Raw genomic sequence first — 21,611 nt, forward strand, 5'->3', positions numbered from 1 at the left:
TTACAGGGTCATATATTGGACGCTCCCCGGCGTTCGCCGCCTCCGCCATGATGACCTTAAGGTACACCCTTACAACTTGTTTCTGCAGGGGTTTCTCTCGGTCGTTTACAATTTTACTCATGTTTCGTAATTCCCCTTCAAGAAGTTCCTTTTGGAGGTGTTTATCTATGTCGGGCGGTTCCTGGTACCTTGATTAGCGTCATTCCTCACGGAGGCTTCCTCCCCTTATCTTGGTTCTTACAGTTAATTCATAGCTGATACCAGGCTCTCGTGCGGATAGATTCCCTCTCCAAGGTGGTGCTTTCTTTTGTCAGTTTCTCTGATTTGTAGTGTAATGGATGACATGGATAATTCGGATTTATTGTGGTCCAGGCTCGGCGTCAGGTGCAGCCAGTTGGCTGCCTACCTCCTGCTCGCCTCGCTCGGTTAGGCTATACGCTTAGCACAAGTTCTTATATTTTTGTATATTCGATCATATTACGTGTACTTATGTAGTTATTGGTTAACTTTAGCGGTACTTGTCAGTAATTGATCCTAGCCTAGCCCTCTCGCTCCAATCGGTGGGTTAGGCTATTCAGGTTAGGCTTTGGCATTGTCTTAGCTCCCATCTCTCCCGACTGTGTCGCTTGGAGCGGGGAGGGAGGGTAGGCTGGTCGAGGGAGTTCCGTTTGTTGTTCCATCCGCCTTACCGCCCATTTTCGGGTTCGCTAGGGCATCTGAAGCCCCATCCCCTCCTCCCTCTAATGAGGGAGAGAGGAAAAATAAAAAGGGGGATCTTCTTTATGCATTGCCCTTGTACCCTATGGGTCGGTTGTTGATTGGACTACGTTATGGAATTTCTCTCCCTTCCACCCCTCTTCCTCTCCTCTCTCTCCTCCCTTTTACTGTCTGGGCTGTGCCTTCAGAGGAGGGTGAGAGTTTGGCGTTGCTATAGACTAGTGCTGTTGTCCTATCCTCCCCTAGTACTTTTGGTGAGTGTCATGAGTCTCCCTGCTCACAGGAAGTCGATACGTCTGTGTCGATGCCCCGTGGGGAGTTTTAGTCAGTGTATAGGGGGTCCCCCGTCCACTTGAAAATGACTCTCGATTCCACCATTCTAAGTACTGCCTCTCTGACTTTGCCAGTGGTGTGTCATCTCCCCGCGTGTGGGACGTCGGTCTCTTCGATCGTCACCCCGTGGGGGACTAGTCCGGTTCCCAGTTGAGAGTCACCCACCCTCCTGGCCTCCGTTCTGGTGTCAACCGCTCGGCTAGTGTTTCGTTGGTTCGCTCTCCTCCGGGTCGGGCTGAACTTCGATCACCCTCAGGGTTCAAACATTTCCTAGCTGGTTCCGCTCCGCTGTCCCCGGCCCTCCCGTTGCCTTCTTACCTGTTACCACTCCGGTGGTTTTGGTTTTCAGTAGGTTGGCCTTAGTCACACTTAGTTCTCTAGCTGTATACTAACTGGAGGTAATGATTTACCCGCCCTCCCCGCTGTAACCAAGTGGCGGAGGCACGGGATCTCGGAGGGTCTGCGCCGAACACTTAGACCAGCAGTGTACTGCTATCCTATGTTGTTAACCATTTACTTACTACCGGTCTCCGGCAGTAATTATACTTTAAGTTGATTTTATAATTAAGAGTTGCATGATCCTAAGTTAAGGTCCTGTCGAACTATCTCGGAGTTCCTTGATTTAATGTGTGTCATGTTTTGCTCTGGTTTAACGAACATTCTCCGGGTCCGGTATAAATTAATACTTGCTGCCGGACTCCGGCAGTAATTATACTTTAAGTTGATTTTATAATTAAGAGTTGCATGATCCTAGGTTGAGGTCCTGCTCCGTCGAACTATCTCCGGCGCTCCTTAATTTAGTGTGTGTCATGTTTTGCTCTGATTTATCGTCCCGCCGGAATGCTCCGGCGGGTTTGGTATAAATTAATTAGCATGCTCCATTACCTGCTGTTGTTTAAGGCCCCTATCTCCGCCGGTTCTGCTCCGGCGCGCCTTAAATTAGTGTGTTCATATACCTTCTCCCACTTACAGACAGTACGTTGTGAGGAGCCCGGGTGCACTGCTGTGCTGCACCAGCCCTATGGGCACGTTGTCTGCCGTTCTCATTCGGGCTGTGCAGTGCGGATCGACGATCTCATCGTATGGCACCCGGACGGTTGTGAGGTTTGCTTCGCTCTGTACGAGCGTGTCCAGGACGAGTCGGTAAGCCTATAGTTACTGCCTTTAGTTTACCTGGTTGCCTCAATTGTTTCAAGTACGTTATGTTCTTGATATATTGCTTATATATATCTCTTTACCGAGCGCTAGGTTATTAAGTCCCTGCTCTCTTCCAGGCCGACCAAGCTTCCCGCAACGACGCCTTGGGTTCCCTTCGAGCCTGGGTGGCTGGTTATGGCAGGAACGTTCCGTCGGGGAAGCCGTACGTTCTAGATGAGAACATCCGGAACCTGCTTTACCCCGGCGCCCAGATCTCAGCGGCTGTTCCACCTGAAGTCGCCGCTCCTGTCATCGAGCAGATCCGGGTAGAAACCCAGCCTCCCCAGGACGAAAATTTGTACGTGGAGGTGTCGGAGGAAGTGGCGGCCATAAACCTCGACCTGGAACCAATGAACACCGAACAGGACCAAGAGGTAGGTAGGGAGGTAAGTGAGGTAGTGGGGGCGGGCTCCCTTTTTGATTCCCCTTCATCCACCGCTTCTTCTTTTCAGGGCTTTCAAAAATCTTCTTACTTGGAGGACAGGGCGCAGTCCGCTGTCCTCAAGTTGAAGAAGTCTCGGAAGGCGAAGGGCTATAAGTCCGCGACCTCCCGTAAAGCAACCCCTTTCCCTCCGGTGAAGCCACGGGATACTAGTCCGGTGGCTTCCAAATTCAAGGCCACTCCCTCTGCTAAGGGAGCGAGTTCGAGGGCAGCTAAGGCTAGCCCTCCTCGCCAACCTGCCTTTGACCCGGAGGAGTTTGCCGGTATACTTCTGCAGAAGTTTACCTCGGAGGTGGATGCTAAGCTTAACAAGCTACGGAGAGGTTGCAGAGCCAGGAGAGTATGCTCTTCGGGTTCATGCGCTCCGGTGGTTCGGCGGTACATTACCTCATTCCGGATGCCTCCGCCCTCCCTCCATTTGACAAGGGAAATCCCTGGCGTTTGGCCCTTCATGCTCCCCGGCATGAAGATACCCTGACGATCGAGGGTCTAGGCACACGCAGGCTTCAGGAGTTGGAATTCTTTCCTCCTGACCTGCTGCCCCCCTACCCAGGCTTCGCCAGGTTGACGGAGGAAGCTTGGGTACAGACGGATAAGGTCCCGAAGGAGACAGTTATCTTCCCAAGGGACCAGGCGCAGTCTGCATTGCTGCGCACATTCAATGAGTGGCAGGTGGAGAACACGAAGTTGACCCCCTTCAAGGGCAACTTCACGATGTTCTCGTTGGGGGATAAAATCCCAACCCCTTGCATGACTAAGGTGGCTCTTGCGACCGCCCAAGCATGCACTGAGGGTAAGCCGTCGCCTCAGCTCCGGGAGACTGATCCCACCTCTCTGATCTTCCCCGGAGACGACGATTTCTGGAAGGATGCCCCTGCCACTTTTACATCGGGTAAGCTCGACCCAGATTGTGCATCCACCTTATTCAGTGAGCAGCTTCCCAAACTGCCAGAAGCCCTCCTGAAAGCAGAGTTTGAGACTACGTGTCGGCTGAGCCAATCACTGAACTCCCTGTGCCTGGCGGAATCCACGGCTGTTATGTACGCCGAGGAGACACTCTTCCAGGTCCTGACGAAGTCTCTGTTAGCAGGATTTCAGTCGGACCTGTTTGACTTCATGGTAGCGCGGATGAACTGCCGTAAATACATCTTTGCTGACGCTACCATAAGACATGAGCCTAACAAGCTCATGAAAAGCTCCTTCTGGGGGGCTAGTATCTTCCCCGAAGGAGAGGTCAGCAATGTCCTGGCTGAGGCAACCAGGGCTAATCAAAGTCTGCGCTCCCGCTGGGGTATTCCTGCTTTCAAAAGGAAAGCCCCGAGTCCCGGGCCCCAAATCAGGCCAGGAAAGAGATACAGGAGGCACAGAAGACAACACCAACAGGCCGTTGTCCAGGCTGTACCTGTCTCGTCAGTTGGCCAGCCTTCTACCTCGAAGGCCCAGCCTCAACAGTTCGTGCTGGTGCAGCCAGCTCAGCACTCCCTTGCCGCGCCTACCTTCGTGACGTCTCCTGTATATAACCCCTCCTATGAGGGCCAGGGGTCGTTTCGAGGCCTTTACAGGAAAGCAAGGGGGAGTAGAGCAAGGGCCTCCTTCAGAGGCAAGGCTGCCTTGCGATCCCTCTCCCGGGGGAGAGGAGGCCGAGGTAGAGGAGGCAAACCTGCACCTTCCCAGTGAGACCAGTCAGGTGGGCGGCAGACTTCACCTGTTCAGGGACCAGTGGACCTTCAGTCCGTGGGCCCACAGCATAGTCTCCAAAGGTTTGGGGTGGAGTTGGATCAAGGGCCCTCCCCTCTGATCAGATTTCATCAACCGTCTTCCAAAGCTCTGCGGGACTTTGCGGCGGAATTACTCCAAAAGAGGGCCATAAAGAAAGTGAGACACCTGAAATTTCAAGGCAGGCTGTTCAGTGTTCCCAAGAAAGACTCCAGTCAACAAAGGGTAATCTTGGATCTATCGCGTCTCAATCTTTACATACAATGCGACAAATTTCGCATGCTTACAATCGCGCAGGTGCGGACTCTACTTCCTCGTGGAGCCGTCACCACCTCTATAGATCTTTCAGACGCATATTATCACGTCCCGATTGCGCGGAACTTCTCTCCCTTCCTAGGTTTCAGACTGGGGAAACAAGCCTACTCCTTCAGGGGGTCATGCCAACATAGCACCCAGAATTTTCAACGGATAGTGCAGCAGTTACAGTCCCAGGGGATTCACGCATACCTGGGCGATTGGATAATTTGGGCATCCAGTGCAGCAGTTACGGCCATGGTGATCGAGTTTTTGGAATCCCTAGGCTTTCGGGGAGTCCGCCTAACTCGGAGGCTTGATTTCAGTGGCTGGGTATCAATGGGATCTGGGCACAAGCTGTATATTCCGCCAACCAAACGGAGAGAGGGCAATTCCTCAATTGGATGGGTTCTGTTGGGCATCCCAACGCTCCTAAAAGCAAAACTGAAAGTGAGAACAAGCCAATGTCAAGGGGACAAGCCCGCTGCTGAGGAAAAGACTCGGCCGTGGCCATGGTGATCAGTCAGTTTCTGGAATCCCTAGGCTTTCAGATAAACAGGGCTTTAAAAGTCCCGCCTAACTCTAAGGAGGCTCGATTTCAGTGGCTGGGTCCACATCCAGTGGGATCTGGTTTCGAGCCCTCATTTACAAAAACGCTTCTATTCCACCAGCCAAACGCTTAGTTTTTAAGAGTTCATTTTTGGCACATTTTTTTGTCATTGCTTGAGTATGCAACCATCAGAAATGAAAAAGATATCATTATCATATATAAATATTGGAATATATGATGGTGAAAAAAAAAACCGCTGTAAGCAAAGCGGTTAAAGCTAATGACTTAATTTTTTTAGTTGTATTGTACACTAAGGCGATGATTTTGGTATATAACAAATTTTAAAACGATCAAAGCAACACAGAAAATATTATCACAAAATGATGGCAGGAACGGAGGTAAAAAATTTTTTTTTCAAAAATTCACCATAAATCGAAATATTGTGCTAGAGACTTCCCGTTTGTTGAAAAATGAAGCTAATTGATTGAATATTACTAGACTGTAAGTGTTTTAGCTTACAATTGCAGTTTTCGACCATTTTAGGTCGAGTTAAAGTTGAAAGAATTTTTCTATTTATCGTGATTTATATGAAAATATTTCAAAACTGATAAAAGCTACAACAATGAGTTATTTTTTGTTGTATTGTAACGACTAATATAAAATGGTGTAAATATTATGACAACGAGGCGAAAGAATTTCTGAGATGTTAGGCGAGCTTAAGGAAAATGTTTTTAAAAAATTCACCATAAATCGAAATATTGTGCTAGAGACTTCCAATTTATTGCAAAATGATGGTAAATGATTGAATATTACTAGAATGTAAGAGTTTTAGCTTACAATTGCATTTTTGACCATTTCGGTCGAGTTAAAGTTGACTGAAGGTTGAAATTTTGGCAGTTATCGCGATTTAGAAAATATTTCAAAACTGATAAAAGCTACAACCATGAATTTCTGTTGTATTCTACATGAAATTGCACACATTTTCATATAGAAAAGTTTATGTAACGACTAATGTAAACGATGCACATTACGACAACATGACGAAAGAATTTCTGAGAGGGACAAGGTGTGTTTTTTTTTTCAGAAATTCACCATAAATCGAAATATTTCTAGAGACTTCCAGTTTGTTGCAAAATGAAGGTAGATGATTGAATATTACTAGAATGTAAAAGACGTTTTTACCGGCCGTTAAAGTTCGAAGGTTGAAATTTTGGCAGTTATCGTGATTTATATGAAAATATTTCAAAACTGATAAAAGCTACAACCATGAGTTATTTTCTGTTGTATTCTACCCATTTCCATATATAAAACTTTATGTAACAGCTAATATAAAACCAAACAGCGACTAACGTGACAAAAAGAATTTCCACACGGACGTAAGGAAAAGTTTTTTCAAAAATTCACCATAAATCGAAATATTGTGCTAGAGACTTCCAGTTTGTTGCAAAATGAAGGTAAATGATTGAATATTACTAGAATGAAAAGTTTTAGTACAATTGCGTTTTTTACATGGTCAGTCACGTTTGTTCTTGGCATTCAACAGTTCAACAGGCGTTTAAGGGTTAAACATTTTGAAAAGGTACAGGGCACATGGTCCACACTGTTGTCAATTCATAAACATTTTGCAAAGTGATTCTAACTCTTTGCCCCACCAACCAGATTCATATCAGGCTGGTGCTGGACAGCGCAGTAGTGGTACATTGCATAAACAGAGGGGGTTCCAAATCGAGTCGGATAAACCAAGTGATGATAGCCATTTTCTCCCTGGCGGAGAAGCACGGCTGGCACCTATCAGCTACCCATCTAGCAGGAGTCCGGAATGTCATTGCAGACTCCCTGTCCAGGGCAACTCCGCTGGAGTCAGAATGGTCCCTGGACGTAGCTTCTTTCAGATGGATATGCCGTCTGGTTCCGGGCCTTCAGGTGGACTTGTTTGCCACGGAGAGCAATCACAAACTCCCTTGTTATGTTCCTCCCAACCTGGATCCTCGAGCTCACGCTACGGACGCAATGTCAGTGGACTGGAACAAATGGCAGAAAATCTATCTATTCCCGCCAATAAATCTGCTGATGAAAGTGTTGCACAAGCTCAGGTCATTCAAAGGTCAAGTGGCCCTGGTAGCCCCCAACTGGCCGAAGAGCAATTGGTTCCCTCTTCTTCTGGAGCTCAAACTACGGTGTCATCAAATACCCAAGCCACAGCTGACTCAAGTAGTGCAAACACGGACTGTGTCAGCTTCCTCAAGAATTCTGAATGCCCTGGCTTTATGGACTTTATGAAATTCGCCGCTCAGAGAGGTGCGGATATTGACCCCGTTAATACTCTGTTTCTGGAATCAGATACAAGAGATTCTACCCTCAGACAGTACGATTCAGCAGTTAAAAAGTTAGCATCTTTTTGAAGGAATCTGAAGCTCAAGTCATGACCACCAATTTGGCAATATCATTCTTTAGATCACTGTTTGAAAAAGGTCTGGCTCGGCCACCATTACCACAGTGAAATCAGCTTTGAAAAAGGTGTTTTTGCATGGCTTCAAGATTGATTTAACAGATTCATATTTTTCATCCATTCCCAGAGCATGGCAGTTTCGTTTGAGACCAGCGACCCGTCCACATACGGTTTCCTGGTTTCTTAACGATGTTCTAAAATTAGCCTCAGAAACTAATAACGATCAGTGTTCTTATTTGAATCTGTTAAGAAAGACGTTGTTCCTAATTAGTCTAGCTTCAGGTGCCAGAATATCAGAACTGTCTGCTCTCTCTAGAGGTGCGAATCATGTGGATTTTCTCCCATCAGGAGAAGTTCTGCTTTCCCCAGATCAAAGGTTCTTAGCAAAAAAAGAAGACCCTCAGGATAGGTGGTCCCCCTGGAAGGTTGTTCCTCTTCCACAAGACCTGTCTTTATGCCCAGTCGCTACCTTGAGGGCCTATTTACGGAGAACTTCTCAGTGTTTGTCTGGTCCTCTTTTTATCAGGGAAAAAGGAGGAACGCTTTCTTTAAAGGCTATCAGACAACAAATTCTGTACTTCATTAAGCAAGCTAATCCGGATTCAGTCCCTAAGGTTCATGATATCCGAGCAGTGGCTACCTCCACTAATTATTTTCATACTATGAATTTTGATGAGCTTAAGAAGTATACGGGCTGGAAATCTCCATCAGTGTTCAAACGCCACTATCTGAAATCACTGGAAGCTCTGAAGTTCCCTGCGGTGGCTGTAGGGAGCATTGTCCCTCCACCTTAAATTAACCTTTAATCCCTATCCTCTCCCCCCCGCCCGCCTGCCTCATTTACTTGCACTGCCATTTTCTCCTGGACCAGACATGCTTCACAGCCTGGCTCCTCATATTATGATGTACAATTTTGCGATGTTAGTTTTTAAGTTTGCGGCATGTTATGTTTACTGTAATTTAGTTTTAAGCCGGAGGTACCTTTATAAATTTTCTGTCGTTTATTTAGTCTTAGTACCTTCCCATTATAGTATTATTTATGTACATAGTTGTTTCTCATGTCCTTTACTGTGATATTAATTGTATCCCTAGTTATAACTCAGTTTATCTGCCTATACCTTTGGTATTTAATCATGTTTTGAGGGATAATTAAAACTATTTTCAGTAATAGTGTTTTTATACATGTCCACCTAAGTATTCGCTCCTTTTAGACTTTCACCAAAGCTTAATATGATTCTCTGTCATGATTTCATCGGCTGACACAGGGACGAGCTCAGAAAAGGGATTTTGACAAAGGAAAAATCTATTTCTGAGAGAGGCCCTGTGTCACCTGTGTGACCCTCCCAGGGTCTAGATTTCCCCTCCCGAGTAGGCATACCAAGCTTGTGGGGGTGCTAGCCTGGAATGAGTACAGATGGCGCTGGGGTCGTCGGTTGGCGGGCAGGTGAGTGCGGGCGTTAGATCGGCTCCTCACGTTCCGGGGTTTTGTCATTGGGATGTCTACAGAGTGCAGTCCTGTGGCAGTGACAACAATCACTCACCCTTATCTATACCAACGCCTATTTCATAATAGATGTTCAATCTGGGAGTAGTAACCCCAGCATTTCGGATAGCTTTTTTTCTCTGGTATATTTAGCAATATCTATACCTAGAAATTAAGTGTGTAATAGAATTTCACCGGGTGACACAGGGCATCCCTCAGAAATAGATTTTTCCTTTGTCAAAATCCCTTTATTCATTTCTCTTGCGATGGAGTATTAGGAAAGCATACCACAAAACTTAATGTAAGTGGCCAACCCTGGCAAAAAGGGATTTTGACAAAGGAAAAATCTATTTCTTGGGGAAGACCTATGTCACCCGGTGAAATTACCATCTAGCACATATTTCTAGGTAAATTTATTGCTAAACATACCAGAGAAAAGCTAAATGCAATGCTGGGGTTACTACCCCCAGTGCGAGCTCCATAAAATGGAGTCGTATATAGGAAAGGGTGAGTGTTGTCACTACCACAGGCCTCTGCCCTGTAGAGATATCCAGTCTCAAAATCCCCAAAAGCAATGTGCCGTTACAAAGCCCGCACCAGCTCCCCAAATACCAACAACTCAGCCGCCATATTGGCATTCCAGGTTAGCACCCCCAAGCTTGGTATTTTACCCAAGGGGGAAAGGAGGAATAAGCGGTGGGTCACCGGATGACACAGAGTCTTCCCCAGAAATAGATTTTCCTTTGTCAAAATCCCTTTTCTGGGCTTTGACCTGTGTCACCCGGTGAAATCATAGCAGAGAATTAAACATACCAGCTTGGTGAAGCTCTTGAAACTACTGTGATGGAGAGAAATAAAACTATGATTAAAACTGAGTTTTAATTACCCAAGCAGAAAAAATCTCAATTATAAAACATGGAACAACAAGTCAGGGGAACCGTGCCCCAAAGCAAACATATAATACAGTAATTTAGAATATGATTATAAATGACTTAAACACTAACAAAAAGGGACAACAGACAATATGTAACATGGTCAGGAGTCAGGCTGTGAAGCATGCCTGACCCAAGGAAGGCGGTAAGGGGAGTAAACGAGGCAGGTAGGCGAGAGGGAGAGTGACAGAATAGTTAGGAATGGGAAGTGTGATCACCAGAGGAAGGGACAATGCTTCCTGCTGCCACAGTGGAAAATTTTAGGGCCTCTAGAGATTGAGGTAGTGGCATTTGAACACTGAAGGTGATTTCCAACCCGTATATTTTTTGAGATCGTCAAAATTCATATAATGGAAATAATTAGTGGAGGTGGCCACCGCCCTGATATCATGAACCTTTGGAACTGAATCTGGGTTAGCTTGTTTAATAAAGTACAAGATTTGTTGTCTGATGGCCTTCAAAGAAATAGTTCCTCCACCTTCCCTAACAAAAAGAGGGCCTGATGTTGTATTAGAGGTTCTGTCTAAATAAGCCTTTAAAGCAGTGACTGGACATAATGACAGGTCTTGTGGAAGGGGGATAACCTTCCAAGGGGACCACCTATCTTGTGGATCTTCATTCTTAGCAAGAAACTTGAGATCCGGGGCTAACAGAACTTCTCCTGACGGGAGGAAATCGACATGGTTCGGTTCTCTAGAGAGAGCGGACAGCTCAGAAATTCTAGCACCTGAGGCTAAGCTGATTAAGAATAAGGTCTTCCTTAACAGACTTAAGAATGAACTTTTCTGATTATCAGTATCTGATGCCAATTTAAGAACGTCATTTAAGAACCAGGAAACCGTGTGTGGGCGGGTTGCTGGTCTCAAACGAGCGCATGCTCTAGGAATTGATGAAAAATATGAGTCTGTTAAGTTAATATTAAAGCCATGTAAAAATATCTTTTTTAAAGCTGATTTGGCTGTAGTAATAGTACTAGAGGCTAGACCTTTTTCAAATAATGACCTGAAGAATGAAATTGCAAGGTTCGTGGTCATTTCTTTAGCTTCAGATTCTTTCAAGAATAATGCTAATTTCTTGACTGCTGAGTCGTATTGTCTGAGGGTAGATTCCCTTTTGTCTGATTCTAAGAACAGTGTATTAACAGGGTCAATGTTAGCATCTTTCTGAGCTGCGAATTTCATGAAATCCATAAAGCTAGGGCATTTTGAATTCTTGAGGAAGCTGACACAGTCCGAGTTTGTACTATTTGTGTCAGTTTTGGCCTGGGGATTTGTATGCACCGGAGTTTCAGCTCCAGAAGAAGAGGAAACCAGTTGCTCTTCGGCCAGTTGGGTGCTACCAGGGCCACATGAACTTTGAATGTCCTGAGCTTGTGTAAAACTTTCATCAACAAGTTCACTGGAGGAAACAGGTAGATCCTCTGCCACATGTTCCAATCTATTGACATCGCATCTGTGGGGTGAGCCAGAGGGTCCAGGTTGGGGGCCACATAACATGGAAGTTTGTGGTTGCTTTCTGTGGCAAACAGATCTACCTGGAGACCTGGGACCTGACTGCAAATCCACTCGAATGATGTTTTGTCCAGGGACCATTCCGACTCCAGCGGAGTTGTTCTGGACAGAGAATCTGCAATGACATTCCGGACTCCTGCCAGATGGGTAGCTGACAAATGCCACTGGTGCTTGTTTGCTAGGGAGAATATTGCTATCATTACTTGGTTGATCCGGCTCGACTTGGAGCCTCCTCTGTTTATGCAATGCACCACTACTGCACTGTCCAAAACCAATCTGATATGGATTAGTCTGGATGGACGCAGTTTCTTTAGGGTTAGAAAGACTGCCATTGCTTCAAGAATGTTGATATGGAACTGATGGAACATAGTGGACCACGTTCCCTGCACTTTTTTGTGTTGAGAATATCCTCCCCACCCGCTCAGAGAAGCATCCGTGTGAATTACCAATGCCGGAGGGGGAAACTGGAGCGGTACTGATTTTGACAAGCACTTGACTGTTGTCCAGGGCCGGAGTCTCTTTCTCAACACTGGCGGAATTAGGGATACCTTGTCTCTGAATCTGTTGTTGGCACGTCTCCGCCACACTCTGTTTATGTCTTTCAGAAGCAGATCTGTTACCGAAGCAAACTGAAGGGAACCTAAGACCCTTTCTTGGGTACAGTGGGAAGCTTTCCTGTTCTTGAAGAATTGCCTGGTTGCTTTGGCTATTTCTCTCCGTTTGGCTGGCGGAAGAGACAGTTTGTGAGAGTCCAGGTCCCACTGGATCCCCAACCATTGAAAACGGGTCTCCGGAACTAGGCGGGATTTCTCCCTGTTTATTTGAAAGCCTAGAGATTCCAGAAAACCGATTACTATGGCTGTTGCTTTCCGACATTCGCTGGCGTTGGATGCCCAGATTATCCAATCGTCCAGGTATGCGGCCAGCATGATCCCCTGTGACCGTAGTTGTTGGACTACTGTATCTGCCAGTTTGGTGAAAATTCTGGGCGCTATGTTGAGCCCGAATGGCATGACTGAACGAGTAAGCTTGCTTTCTAGTCTGAACCCCAGGTAAGGAGAGAATCTTCGCAACCGGGACGTGATAATAGGCGTCTGAAAGATCTATAGAGGTTATTTACGGCTCCACGGGAAGTAGGGTCCGTACCTGCGAGATTGTAAGCATGCGAAACTTGTCGCATTGAATGTATAAATTGAGACGAGACAAGTCTAGGATTACTCTTTGCCGGATTGAGCCTTTCTTTGGAACGCTGAACAGTCTGCCCTGAAACTTCAGGTGTCTCGCTTTCTTTATAGCCCTCTTTTTGGAGCAGGTCCTTCACAAAGTCCTGGAGGGCTTTGGACTGTGACTGATGGAATCTGACTAGCGGAGGAGGGCCTCTGCTCCAGCTCCATCCCAGACCCTTGGAGACTATGCTGTGGGCCCACGGACTGAAGGTCCATTGGTCCCGAAGAGATACAACCTCCCGCCTACCTGAGGAGCCTCACTGGGCGGGAGATGATCTACCTCCTCTGCTACCTCGGCCTCCCCTCCCTCGGGAGATGGAACAGGACGCCGATTTGCCTCTAAAAGAGCCTCTGGCTCTACTTCCCCTGGCATTTCGGTTGAATGCCCGAAATGCCCCTTGGCTTTCAAATGAAGCGTTGAAAGCCAGAGATGTCACATACGTAGGGGAAGGAGCAGGCGTGTGTTGGGCTGGTTGTACCAGCACATACTGTTGCTGAGGCTGCGCTTTAGAGGTTGAAGGCTGGCCGGCTGGAGAGACCGGAACAGCCTGCAGCACAGTCTGAGTATGTGGTCTCTTAAACTTCTTGAACCTCTTCCCGGGTCTGGGATGAGGTCCGGCGGACTCCGTTGGCTTCCGCTTTTGGGAGACCCAGCGGAGGCGGAGGCTTTGGTTTGCTCTGGCTGCCTCTGCCAGGACTGTATTTACTTCTTCCTGCGGGAAGAGATTAGCCCCCCAAACAGAGCTCTTCATGAGCCTATTGGGCTCGTGCCTTATAGTGGCTGCCGCAAAGATGTGTTTTCGGCAGTTCATACGAGCCACTATGAAGTCATACAGGTCCTGTTGGAATCCCGCCAGTAGGGATTTGGTAAGGACCTGGAAGAGGGCTTGTTCATTGTAGACAACCGAAGTTGCCTCCGCCAAAGTCAGGGACTGCAGGGACCGACTCAACCTGGTCTTGGCTTCTGATTCGGCCTTCAGAAGAGATTCCGGGAGTTTGGGAAGCTGCTCGCTGAAGAGGGAAGAAGCGCAGTCAGGGTCGAGCCTACCCACCGTAAAGGTGGCCGGAGCTCCCTTCCAAAACTCAGAATCTCCGGGGAAGACGAGAGAGGTGGGATCTGTCTCCCGGAATTGTGGAAGGGGCTTGCCCTCGATGCCTGCCTGAATGGTAATCAGAGCTACCTTAGTCGTGCAGGGGGTGGGGATAGCATCCCTCACCGAGAACATCGTAAACGTCCCTTTGACAGGGGTGAGTTTTGTGTTCTCGGCCTCCCACTCTGTGAGCGTGCGCAACAGGGTGGATTGTGCCTGGTCCCTCGGGAAGATGACAGTCTCCTTCGGGACCTTATCTGACCTTATCCAGGCTTCCTCGGTAAGCCTGGCATATCCTGGGTAAGGAGGCACTAGGTCAGGTGGGAAGAACTCTAGCTCCTCCAACCTGTGAGTACCCAGTCCTTCAATGGTGAGGGTATCTTCATGCTGAGGGGCATGAAGAGCCAGACGCCAAGGGTTTCCCTTATCAAAGGGAGGAAGACCGGAAGCGTCCGGAACAGCGTAAGACTGAGCCGCTGCTCTGGCCGCATAAACCCAGAGAGCAAGCTCTGCTGGGTCTGTACCTTCTCTGCCAGGGTTTTACAGAATCGTCAGAAGACTTCTGGCCCGAAGCCAACTGGGAGGAGAGTTAAGCTAATCCTGGCCTCCACCCTTTTATCGAACTTCTTCATAAGAAGTTCTGCGAACGCCTCCGGGTCAAAATCAGGACGAGGGGGACTCGCCTTACTTTGCCTAGATCTTGATCCCTTTCCAGAGGGGGAAGCCTTGCTCGTAGACGGCACGGGGCTAGGGGCCCGTGGCGACCTTGAGGGAGCTGGGGTGAGACCTCTGGTGTTTGAAGGACTTTGATAAGGTCTTGGTTTTCACAGACTTTACCTTGGGGACAGTAGACCTTGATCTGTCCTCAAGGTAAGAGGATTTCTCGAAATCCTCTAAAGGAAAGAGACAGAAGAGGAAGGAGAGCTGAAAAGAGGATCAGAAACATCTGCCTCACTTACCCCCTTACCTGCAACCTGGTGGTCCGGGTCAACGCTCATCGGCTCGAGGTTGATGTTGATCGCCGCAACCTCCTCTGCTACCTCTCTGCAGATGGCTTCTTCTTCATGGGAGGGCTCCGTCATCTCACGGATCCCAGCGATCAAGGGGGCGGCTACTTCCGCTGGGACGGCCGCTGAGATCCGGCGCGGGGTAGAGGAGATTGCAGATCTCCTCTGAAAGAACGTAGGGCTTCCCGGCGCGACGTTCCTCCCGAAACCACTGACCCAGGTCTTGAGGGTTGACAGCGAAGAGTCGCGGGAGCTGCGGTCGGCCTGAAAGGAGGGGAGTGCTTACTAACGAAATCTCCAACTGTCATATATATATATATATCAATAAAGGCCACAAACTCAAGAGAGAATAACGATTAGTGGACATGTAGCTTACCGACTCATCCAACACTCGCTCGTAAAGAGCGTAGCACACCTCACATCCGTCAGGGTGCCAGACGATCAGGTCCCCTACTCATACCGCGCAGCCGGAGTGGGAACGACACACTTCGTGTCCACAGGGCTGCTGCAGGACCGCCGTGCACCCATGCTCCTGACAACGTACCATCTGTAAGTGGATGGATGGCATGCCGGAGTAGGGTCGCCGGAGATGAGTCTTAATTTTAAAAAATGACTAACGGAGCATGCAAATGGTCCGGTCAGACCCCGCCGGAGTTAATTCCGGTATTAGGGGAATGATATATAAGATACATGAGTGAAAATGTTAAGGACCGCCGGAGTAATTCCGGTGCTACTAGAAAACCTTAACCTATGATCATGCGTCATAAACAAAATAACGGATTACATAAATACTTCCAGACACAGTCCGGTAGAGGTATGGTAAATACACAGTACGGAATGGTTAACAACGAGTACTTGCCAAGAAACAATGGTTATGATACATTGATGATAAAACTCCGCTTTGATGCTGGGGGAATCGAGTTACACCATACTTATGGTGGCGGCGGAGGAGGCGGGGTGAGCGCCGTCCAACCACACACCATACCCACGCGGAGGTAGGATCTGGCCAAAGTCAAGACAGATTCCCAGGGTATATGGTCGATGTTCCAGTTGTATTGAACGGGGAAAAAACAAGGACAATAACAGCTAGCAGAAGAGCGGACACCGAGACGGAGGCCAGTTAGGTGGATAACTCTAACTGGATACTGAACTAACTCTCCACGGGTGTCGGTCTTAAGAGAACGACAACCCTGGGCAGGGGAGAAACTTCGGTCAGCGTCTGATGCTACCTGGGAAAGGGTAGGGAATAGTCAAGTGGAGGAACCACGGCAGCAGCCAGATGGCTGGGGACACCCTGGATGCCGATAGCAGCCCAGCGGGTGTCGATCATGGGAGAAGCGACTACCAAACGCGGGGAGAATACTAGGTTACACTCCAAATGGAAAAGGAATTGCAAAGTGGTGGTAATCAATTAGCGGTGGCTAGGGAGTGGGGAAGCACCCCTTGACACCAAAAAGAACTCCCCAGGGGCTACCGGTCAAAGAGATCAGCGTCCCTGGCGCGGGGAGAACTAGGGAAAACCACCCAATGCAAAGGAAGGGGTAAGGGATTTGTTAGGCTAGCGACACGAAAAAAGGCTCAGAGCAACCTCTACCCCAGGCTCGCTTCTCAATGACAATTTTTACTTGGGTAGGAAGGCCAAGCCGAGGTCTGGAAGGGGAGGAGAGGGGGACACACGATGCCAGGTTGCCACCCCCAACACTGACAGCTCTGGACAGGTGGAAGCTACGAATGAGAAGCCCTTCGCTATTCTAGCCTAACCCCTCGAAGACCCGACTGCCCGAGCTGGTAGGCCAAAACGGGGAGAGGGTGGGAAAATCATAGGCCTAATAACACCATCCAAAACCAGACGATACATGGTCAGAAGGGCTCAGAACGTGGGACTCTCCTACTCAACACACCATGACTCCCTCCAAGCCTCAAAACGACCTGGTCAGGAGAGTAGGGAGCAAAGAGCCGTAAAGGGAGCCTAACTTCCTAGGCTAACCTTCCAAAGCCGATCAGCGGCCAGGAGGACTAGCCTAGGAGACCTAAACACAGGAACTATCTGACTAAAGTAACACTAAAAGTTAACCAAACAATGTAAAAATATAAAGTAAATAATATATATCCGTACAGAACATAAATAATAAAAGGACTCATGTAGAAGGGTGGGCCAAACCACCACCGACATATGGGAAGCGGGGATGGTAAATAATGGCCGACCTTACATTCAAATCGTAACAATATTAATCCAAAAATATAAATGTCATCCATTAATGTAAAAATTAGCAAATATAATTAGCATAACAGCACCATCTCAGAGAATATACCCGTGTGCTGGAGGAGGAATGGGTCCAAGGAGAACATGGAATTATGATCACAAAGGCGTGAGGGGAAACCTCATAGCCTACGATCAGTCATGATAGGACCCCAACCTCCCAGGGAAGGGGAATTGAATAAAATGACTCCGACAAGGATAATATGAAAATATGTAAAAAACACATAGATAAAACATATCATACAGCAAAGGGACAGAATCATACTATTAAACCAAACGAAGACTGAAGGTCCAGCATGGTCAGAGAGAGAAGCGGCCGAGACCGGCGTCATATTCAACCCCGTAATTATCGAATTAGAGGTTAAATAAAATGTCTCAAAACGTAAGAAAAAACTCAAAGGGAGATGGTACTCAACTTAGATGAAGTAAAATCCTGGAAGGAAGACATTCCAGCGTACAGAAAAAGCAAAAGAAGCACACCGTTGAAATGTACAACAACGTGCGGGCTGTGTAACGGCACATCGCTTTTGGGGATTTTGAGATTGGATATCTCTACAGGGCAGAGGCCTGTGGTAGTGACAACACTCACCCTTTCCTATATATGACTCCATTTTATGGAGCTCACACTGGGGGTAGTAACCCCAGCATTGCATTTAGCTTTTCTCTGGTATGTTTAGCAATAAATTTACCTAGAAATATGTGCTAGATGGTAATTTTACCGGGTGACACAGGTCAAAGCCCAGAAATCACACCTTTACCTCATTTAAAATTTTCTACTTTTATAAATTTACAAAAATTATACCACTGACCTGTGTTTTATTTAGCAACTATAATTGGAGCGATGATGTCAGTAAAACTGTCAGCTGATGATTTTGAGAATGTAAACATTGCCAGAATGTAAATGGAGCACAATCACGATGTCCATATTTTACATGATAATACTGTAATACATGTGCACTCTTTCAAAAAAGCATTGCAACATACTTCAAAACTTTTCAGACAGCTGCTTATAATAGTGACGTCTGGCACTATTTTGCAACTCCATTGTAAGCGCGTGAAACAACCACAGACACTGCTGGTGCGTCAGAGAAGTTACCTCCTGTTTCCCTTAAAGCAATTATTTTCTGATATTGTTGTAATAAGTAACTTGAGTAAAGGATGTTACTATAATACTTCAAAGGCCCACACAAGTTAGGGTATGAGAGACTCTTTAACCTTGACAGGCAACTCTTTTAGGAGAAGGACACTCTGAAATAAAACAAGTGGGTAGAAGGGACCCTTTAGCCTTGGTAGGCAACCCTTCTAAGAGAAGGTTACTCTGAATTTAAACCTTGTTCTCTAACCTTGGACTGTGCCATAGCCATTGTACCATGGCCTTCCATGGCCTTGTGTTTGAATTCCCTTGCCTGAGGGTACAGTGATGCATTTATCCTCTTTTTCGTTCACTTTCGTGTTTTTAGGAAAGTGTGTAGGACAGGCTGATGAGAAAGCACAAGTTGCTTGGTGGATTATCAGGAAAGTGCCTTCATCTTTACCTAATCTATTCTTACTGAGCATTTTATGTCTAAAACCATCCTGACTGTCCTCCCCCATTTGTTGTGGCAAAACTAATGATATTCATTTGCCATGCAAGGGGTGCGCTGGCCGCACCCTGTCGACCAGTTGCTTCTGGCACTATTTTCAGTGACATATGAACATGTTTATTTATAGTTTAAGAAGAATTTTTGTAAATAATGTAAATACTGTTGTTGATGGCATTGTTGTTTATTGTTCTGTTGGTTTTTATAGTGTTGTTATTGTAAAGAGTCTATTTATTAGTTTTGATACTGATTTTATGTTAATTTTAATTCTTTTGGGAGACATTGAGCTGAGCCCTAGGCCTTTACTCATTACAGTAAGAAAAATTGCAGAGTACTTTACTCAAATAGTCTGGGCTTAAGGTCAAGTTTTCTTGATCTCTAGAGTTGTGCCCATAACTATGATATGATGTTTTTAGCTGAGACTTGTAAGTAATAACAAGTCAAAGTTTGAGTTTTTAATCCCAGGGTTTGCTGACCCTGTCTTTATATATCATCATAAAATCCCACATGCACAAGGTATGGCTGTATAAAGTAAGTCTGGATGACCTCTTTGTCGTCAGAAAAATTTGGAGTGTAGTTGCCATGAAGTTCTTTGTTTTTAAATTTCCAGTAAGTTCTACAATGTACAGTACAGTACAGTATATGTATTTGCTGTGTATACTGCAGTCCACATATCGATGCTTCTATATACAGTATATATATGACTGTCTCTTGGAGAGGATTAGCCCTTAAACGCCGAGCCTCTATTTACAAAAGCGTCTCCCGTATGCTGGCGCGGTTTGAGAGTTAGCGCCGAAGCAGAAAGAAAGTTTTTTTTCAAACACTCACAGCACGCTTAGTTTTTAAGATTAAGAGTTCATTTTTGGCTCTTTTTTTTGTCATTGCCTGAAGTTTAGTATGCAACCATCAGAAATGAAAAAAATATTATCATATATAAATATTGGAATATATGACAGTGTGAAAAAAAAATGTCATATAATTGTATACAAATCGCGCTGTGAGCAAAATGGTTAAAGCTAATGAGTTATTTTTTTTTTTCGTATTGTACACTAAATTGCGATGATTTTGGTATATAACCAATTGTAAAATGATCAAAGCAACACAGAAAAAATATTATCACAAAATGATGCATGAATTCGTAACGAGCGGATGTAAAAAAAATTTTTTTTTTTAAATTCACCATAAATTGAAATATTGTGCTAGAGACTTCACGTTTATTGCAAAATGAAGGTAAATGATTGAATATTACTAGAATGTAAGAGTTTTAGCTTACAATTGCGTTTTTCGACCATTTCGGGCGAGTCAAAGTTGACTGAAGATTGAATTTTTGGCACTTATCGTGATTTATATGAAAATATTTCAAAACTTATAAAAACTACAACCATGGGTTGTTTTTTTGTTGTATTCTACATGAAATTGCACACATTTTCATACATAAAATTTTATGTAACAGCTAATATAAAACGGTGCAAAAATTACGACAAAGTGACGAAAGAATTTCTGAGATGTGTTGCTGATGCTTTCTAGTGGGAGAAGAAAGAAATTCGCTCATGCACAGCTGGATCATGCTTGTAAACAACAGTATGATCCGTGAACTCCCAGCATCCCTCAAGGCGCGTGATTTAAAATTTTTCGCAAACTAGGCCTATAAGTATTTTTCCGCGAATATTTAAAAAAACTTTTTGTAGTTGATGTATTTTACATCCACTTGGCACCCAACAGACATGTTTCGTCGACGTAAAATACGTCCAGTTGGCGTTAAAGGGTTAGTATGGCTCAGTCACATGATTCAAAGCTTTATTCATTACTTGTGGAGACTGTAATGCAAAGCGCAGTGAGTGGCTAAATTCAAATTCCACAGATCAACTTGGCTGGTCTGCTCTTGAGTTCTGTGTATTTTCCGATTTTGTCCAGCTAATTGAGGAATCCTACTACATTTCTGGTAATAGATTAGACCTCATATTCACAGATGTTCCAGCTATTGTTAAGTCCAAGGTCTGTGAATTTATAGGCACTTCTGATCACTGCACCATTGAGTTGGACATATCTGTCAATCCGTATATTCCTAATGCTACCATTGGAAAAACGGTCTGACTAAAATACATTGTTGAAGCTTGTGAGGCACTTAATATTTCAGATGTTATATTAGATCCTGATTCCAAGAAAAAGTTGAACGAATTGCTGATGGTTATTTTAATAAGATCCGAACCCCTTGACATGATGGGGGCTTAGGGATCCACTGCAGGTTATGTATGCTCCTGTATGCCAATTCTCTCTGCTGTGGATTTGACTGAACATTGGGACCTGTGACTCCTTTACTCCTCCTCCTCCTATAAATTTTCCCCTTCCCTTCTTCCTCTTTTGTTGACGACCTTAGCATGGTATTGGATTACAGAATTCATTGCTCTTTTAACCTGATGGAGGGTGGAGTGTGACGGCATACCACTCCACTTGTAAAACCAGAGTACCTGATGTGGTTGAGCGAGGGGAAACTTTTATGTCAAATCATGGGCTTACTGCTGAGTCCGATCTCGATGGGTGACAACCCTAAGACACTGAGGGTATGATGTATATCCAGGTGAGGATCCTAGGGCAGTTACAACTATGGGTAACTGTACTGCTCCTTCCCCAGTGAGGCCTCCCTGGTGAGAGGGACCTCATCCTGGCCGAAATAAATAACAGTTGTTGTATGGTGACTTACTTGAACCTCCCTACAACTTCTGGCATGAAATGGACAGTTCCCAGGATAATCCAATTAATCAAAATCAGGGTGATATTAAAATTTTAATACCATAAAAAACACCCAAAAAGAGTAAATACCAT

General features: G+C 45.8%; 2 protein-coding genes across 15 annotated transcripts in view; both read left to right on the forward strand.

Annotated features, from left to right (window-relative positions):
- The window catches only part of LOC136851844 (nitric oxide-associated protein 1), a 447,511-nt gene that overhangs the window by 163,464 nt on the left and 262,436 nt on the right, over positions 1–21,611 (forward strand). The gene's annotated exons all lie outside the window — the stretch shown is intronic.
- Positions 1,724–20,882, forward strand: LOC136828099 (uncharacterized). Its single transcript, XM_067085857.1, has 3 exons — positions 1,724–2,193; positions 2,325–3,029; positions 20,703–20,882. The coding sequence occupies exons 1-3, from the start codon at positions 1,891–1,893 to the stop codon at positions 20,880–20,882; spliced, it is 1,188 nt and encodes a 395-aa protein (XP_066941958.1). The 5' UTR covers positions 1,724–1,890.

This window comes from Macrobrachium rosenbergii, chromosome 3 (assembly GCF_040412425.1).
Source record: "Macrobrachium rosenbergii isolate ZJJX-2024 chromosome 3, ASM4041242v1, whole genome shotgun sequence".
Classification (NCBI taxonomy): Eukaryota; Metazoa; Arthropoda; class Malacostraca; order Decapoda; family Palaemonidae; genus Macrobrachium; species Macrobrachium rosenbergii.

Excerpts from the sequence above, each read along its gene's own strand:
- LOC136828099 (XM_067085857.1), top strand. The coding sequence starts at position 1,891 with ATGCTCCGGCGGGTTTGGTATAAATTAATTAGCATGCTCCATTACCTG. Across the intron at positions 2,194-2,324 it reads AGCGTGTCCAGGACGAGTCG|GCCGACCAAGCTTCCCGCAA; the intron begins GTAAGCCTATAG and ends GCTCTCTTCCAG. Across the intron at positions 3,030-20,702 it reads GAGGTTGCAGAGCCAGGAGA|CTAATTGAGGAATCCTACTA; the intron begins GTATGCTCTTCG and ends GATTTTGTCCAG.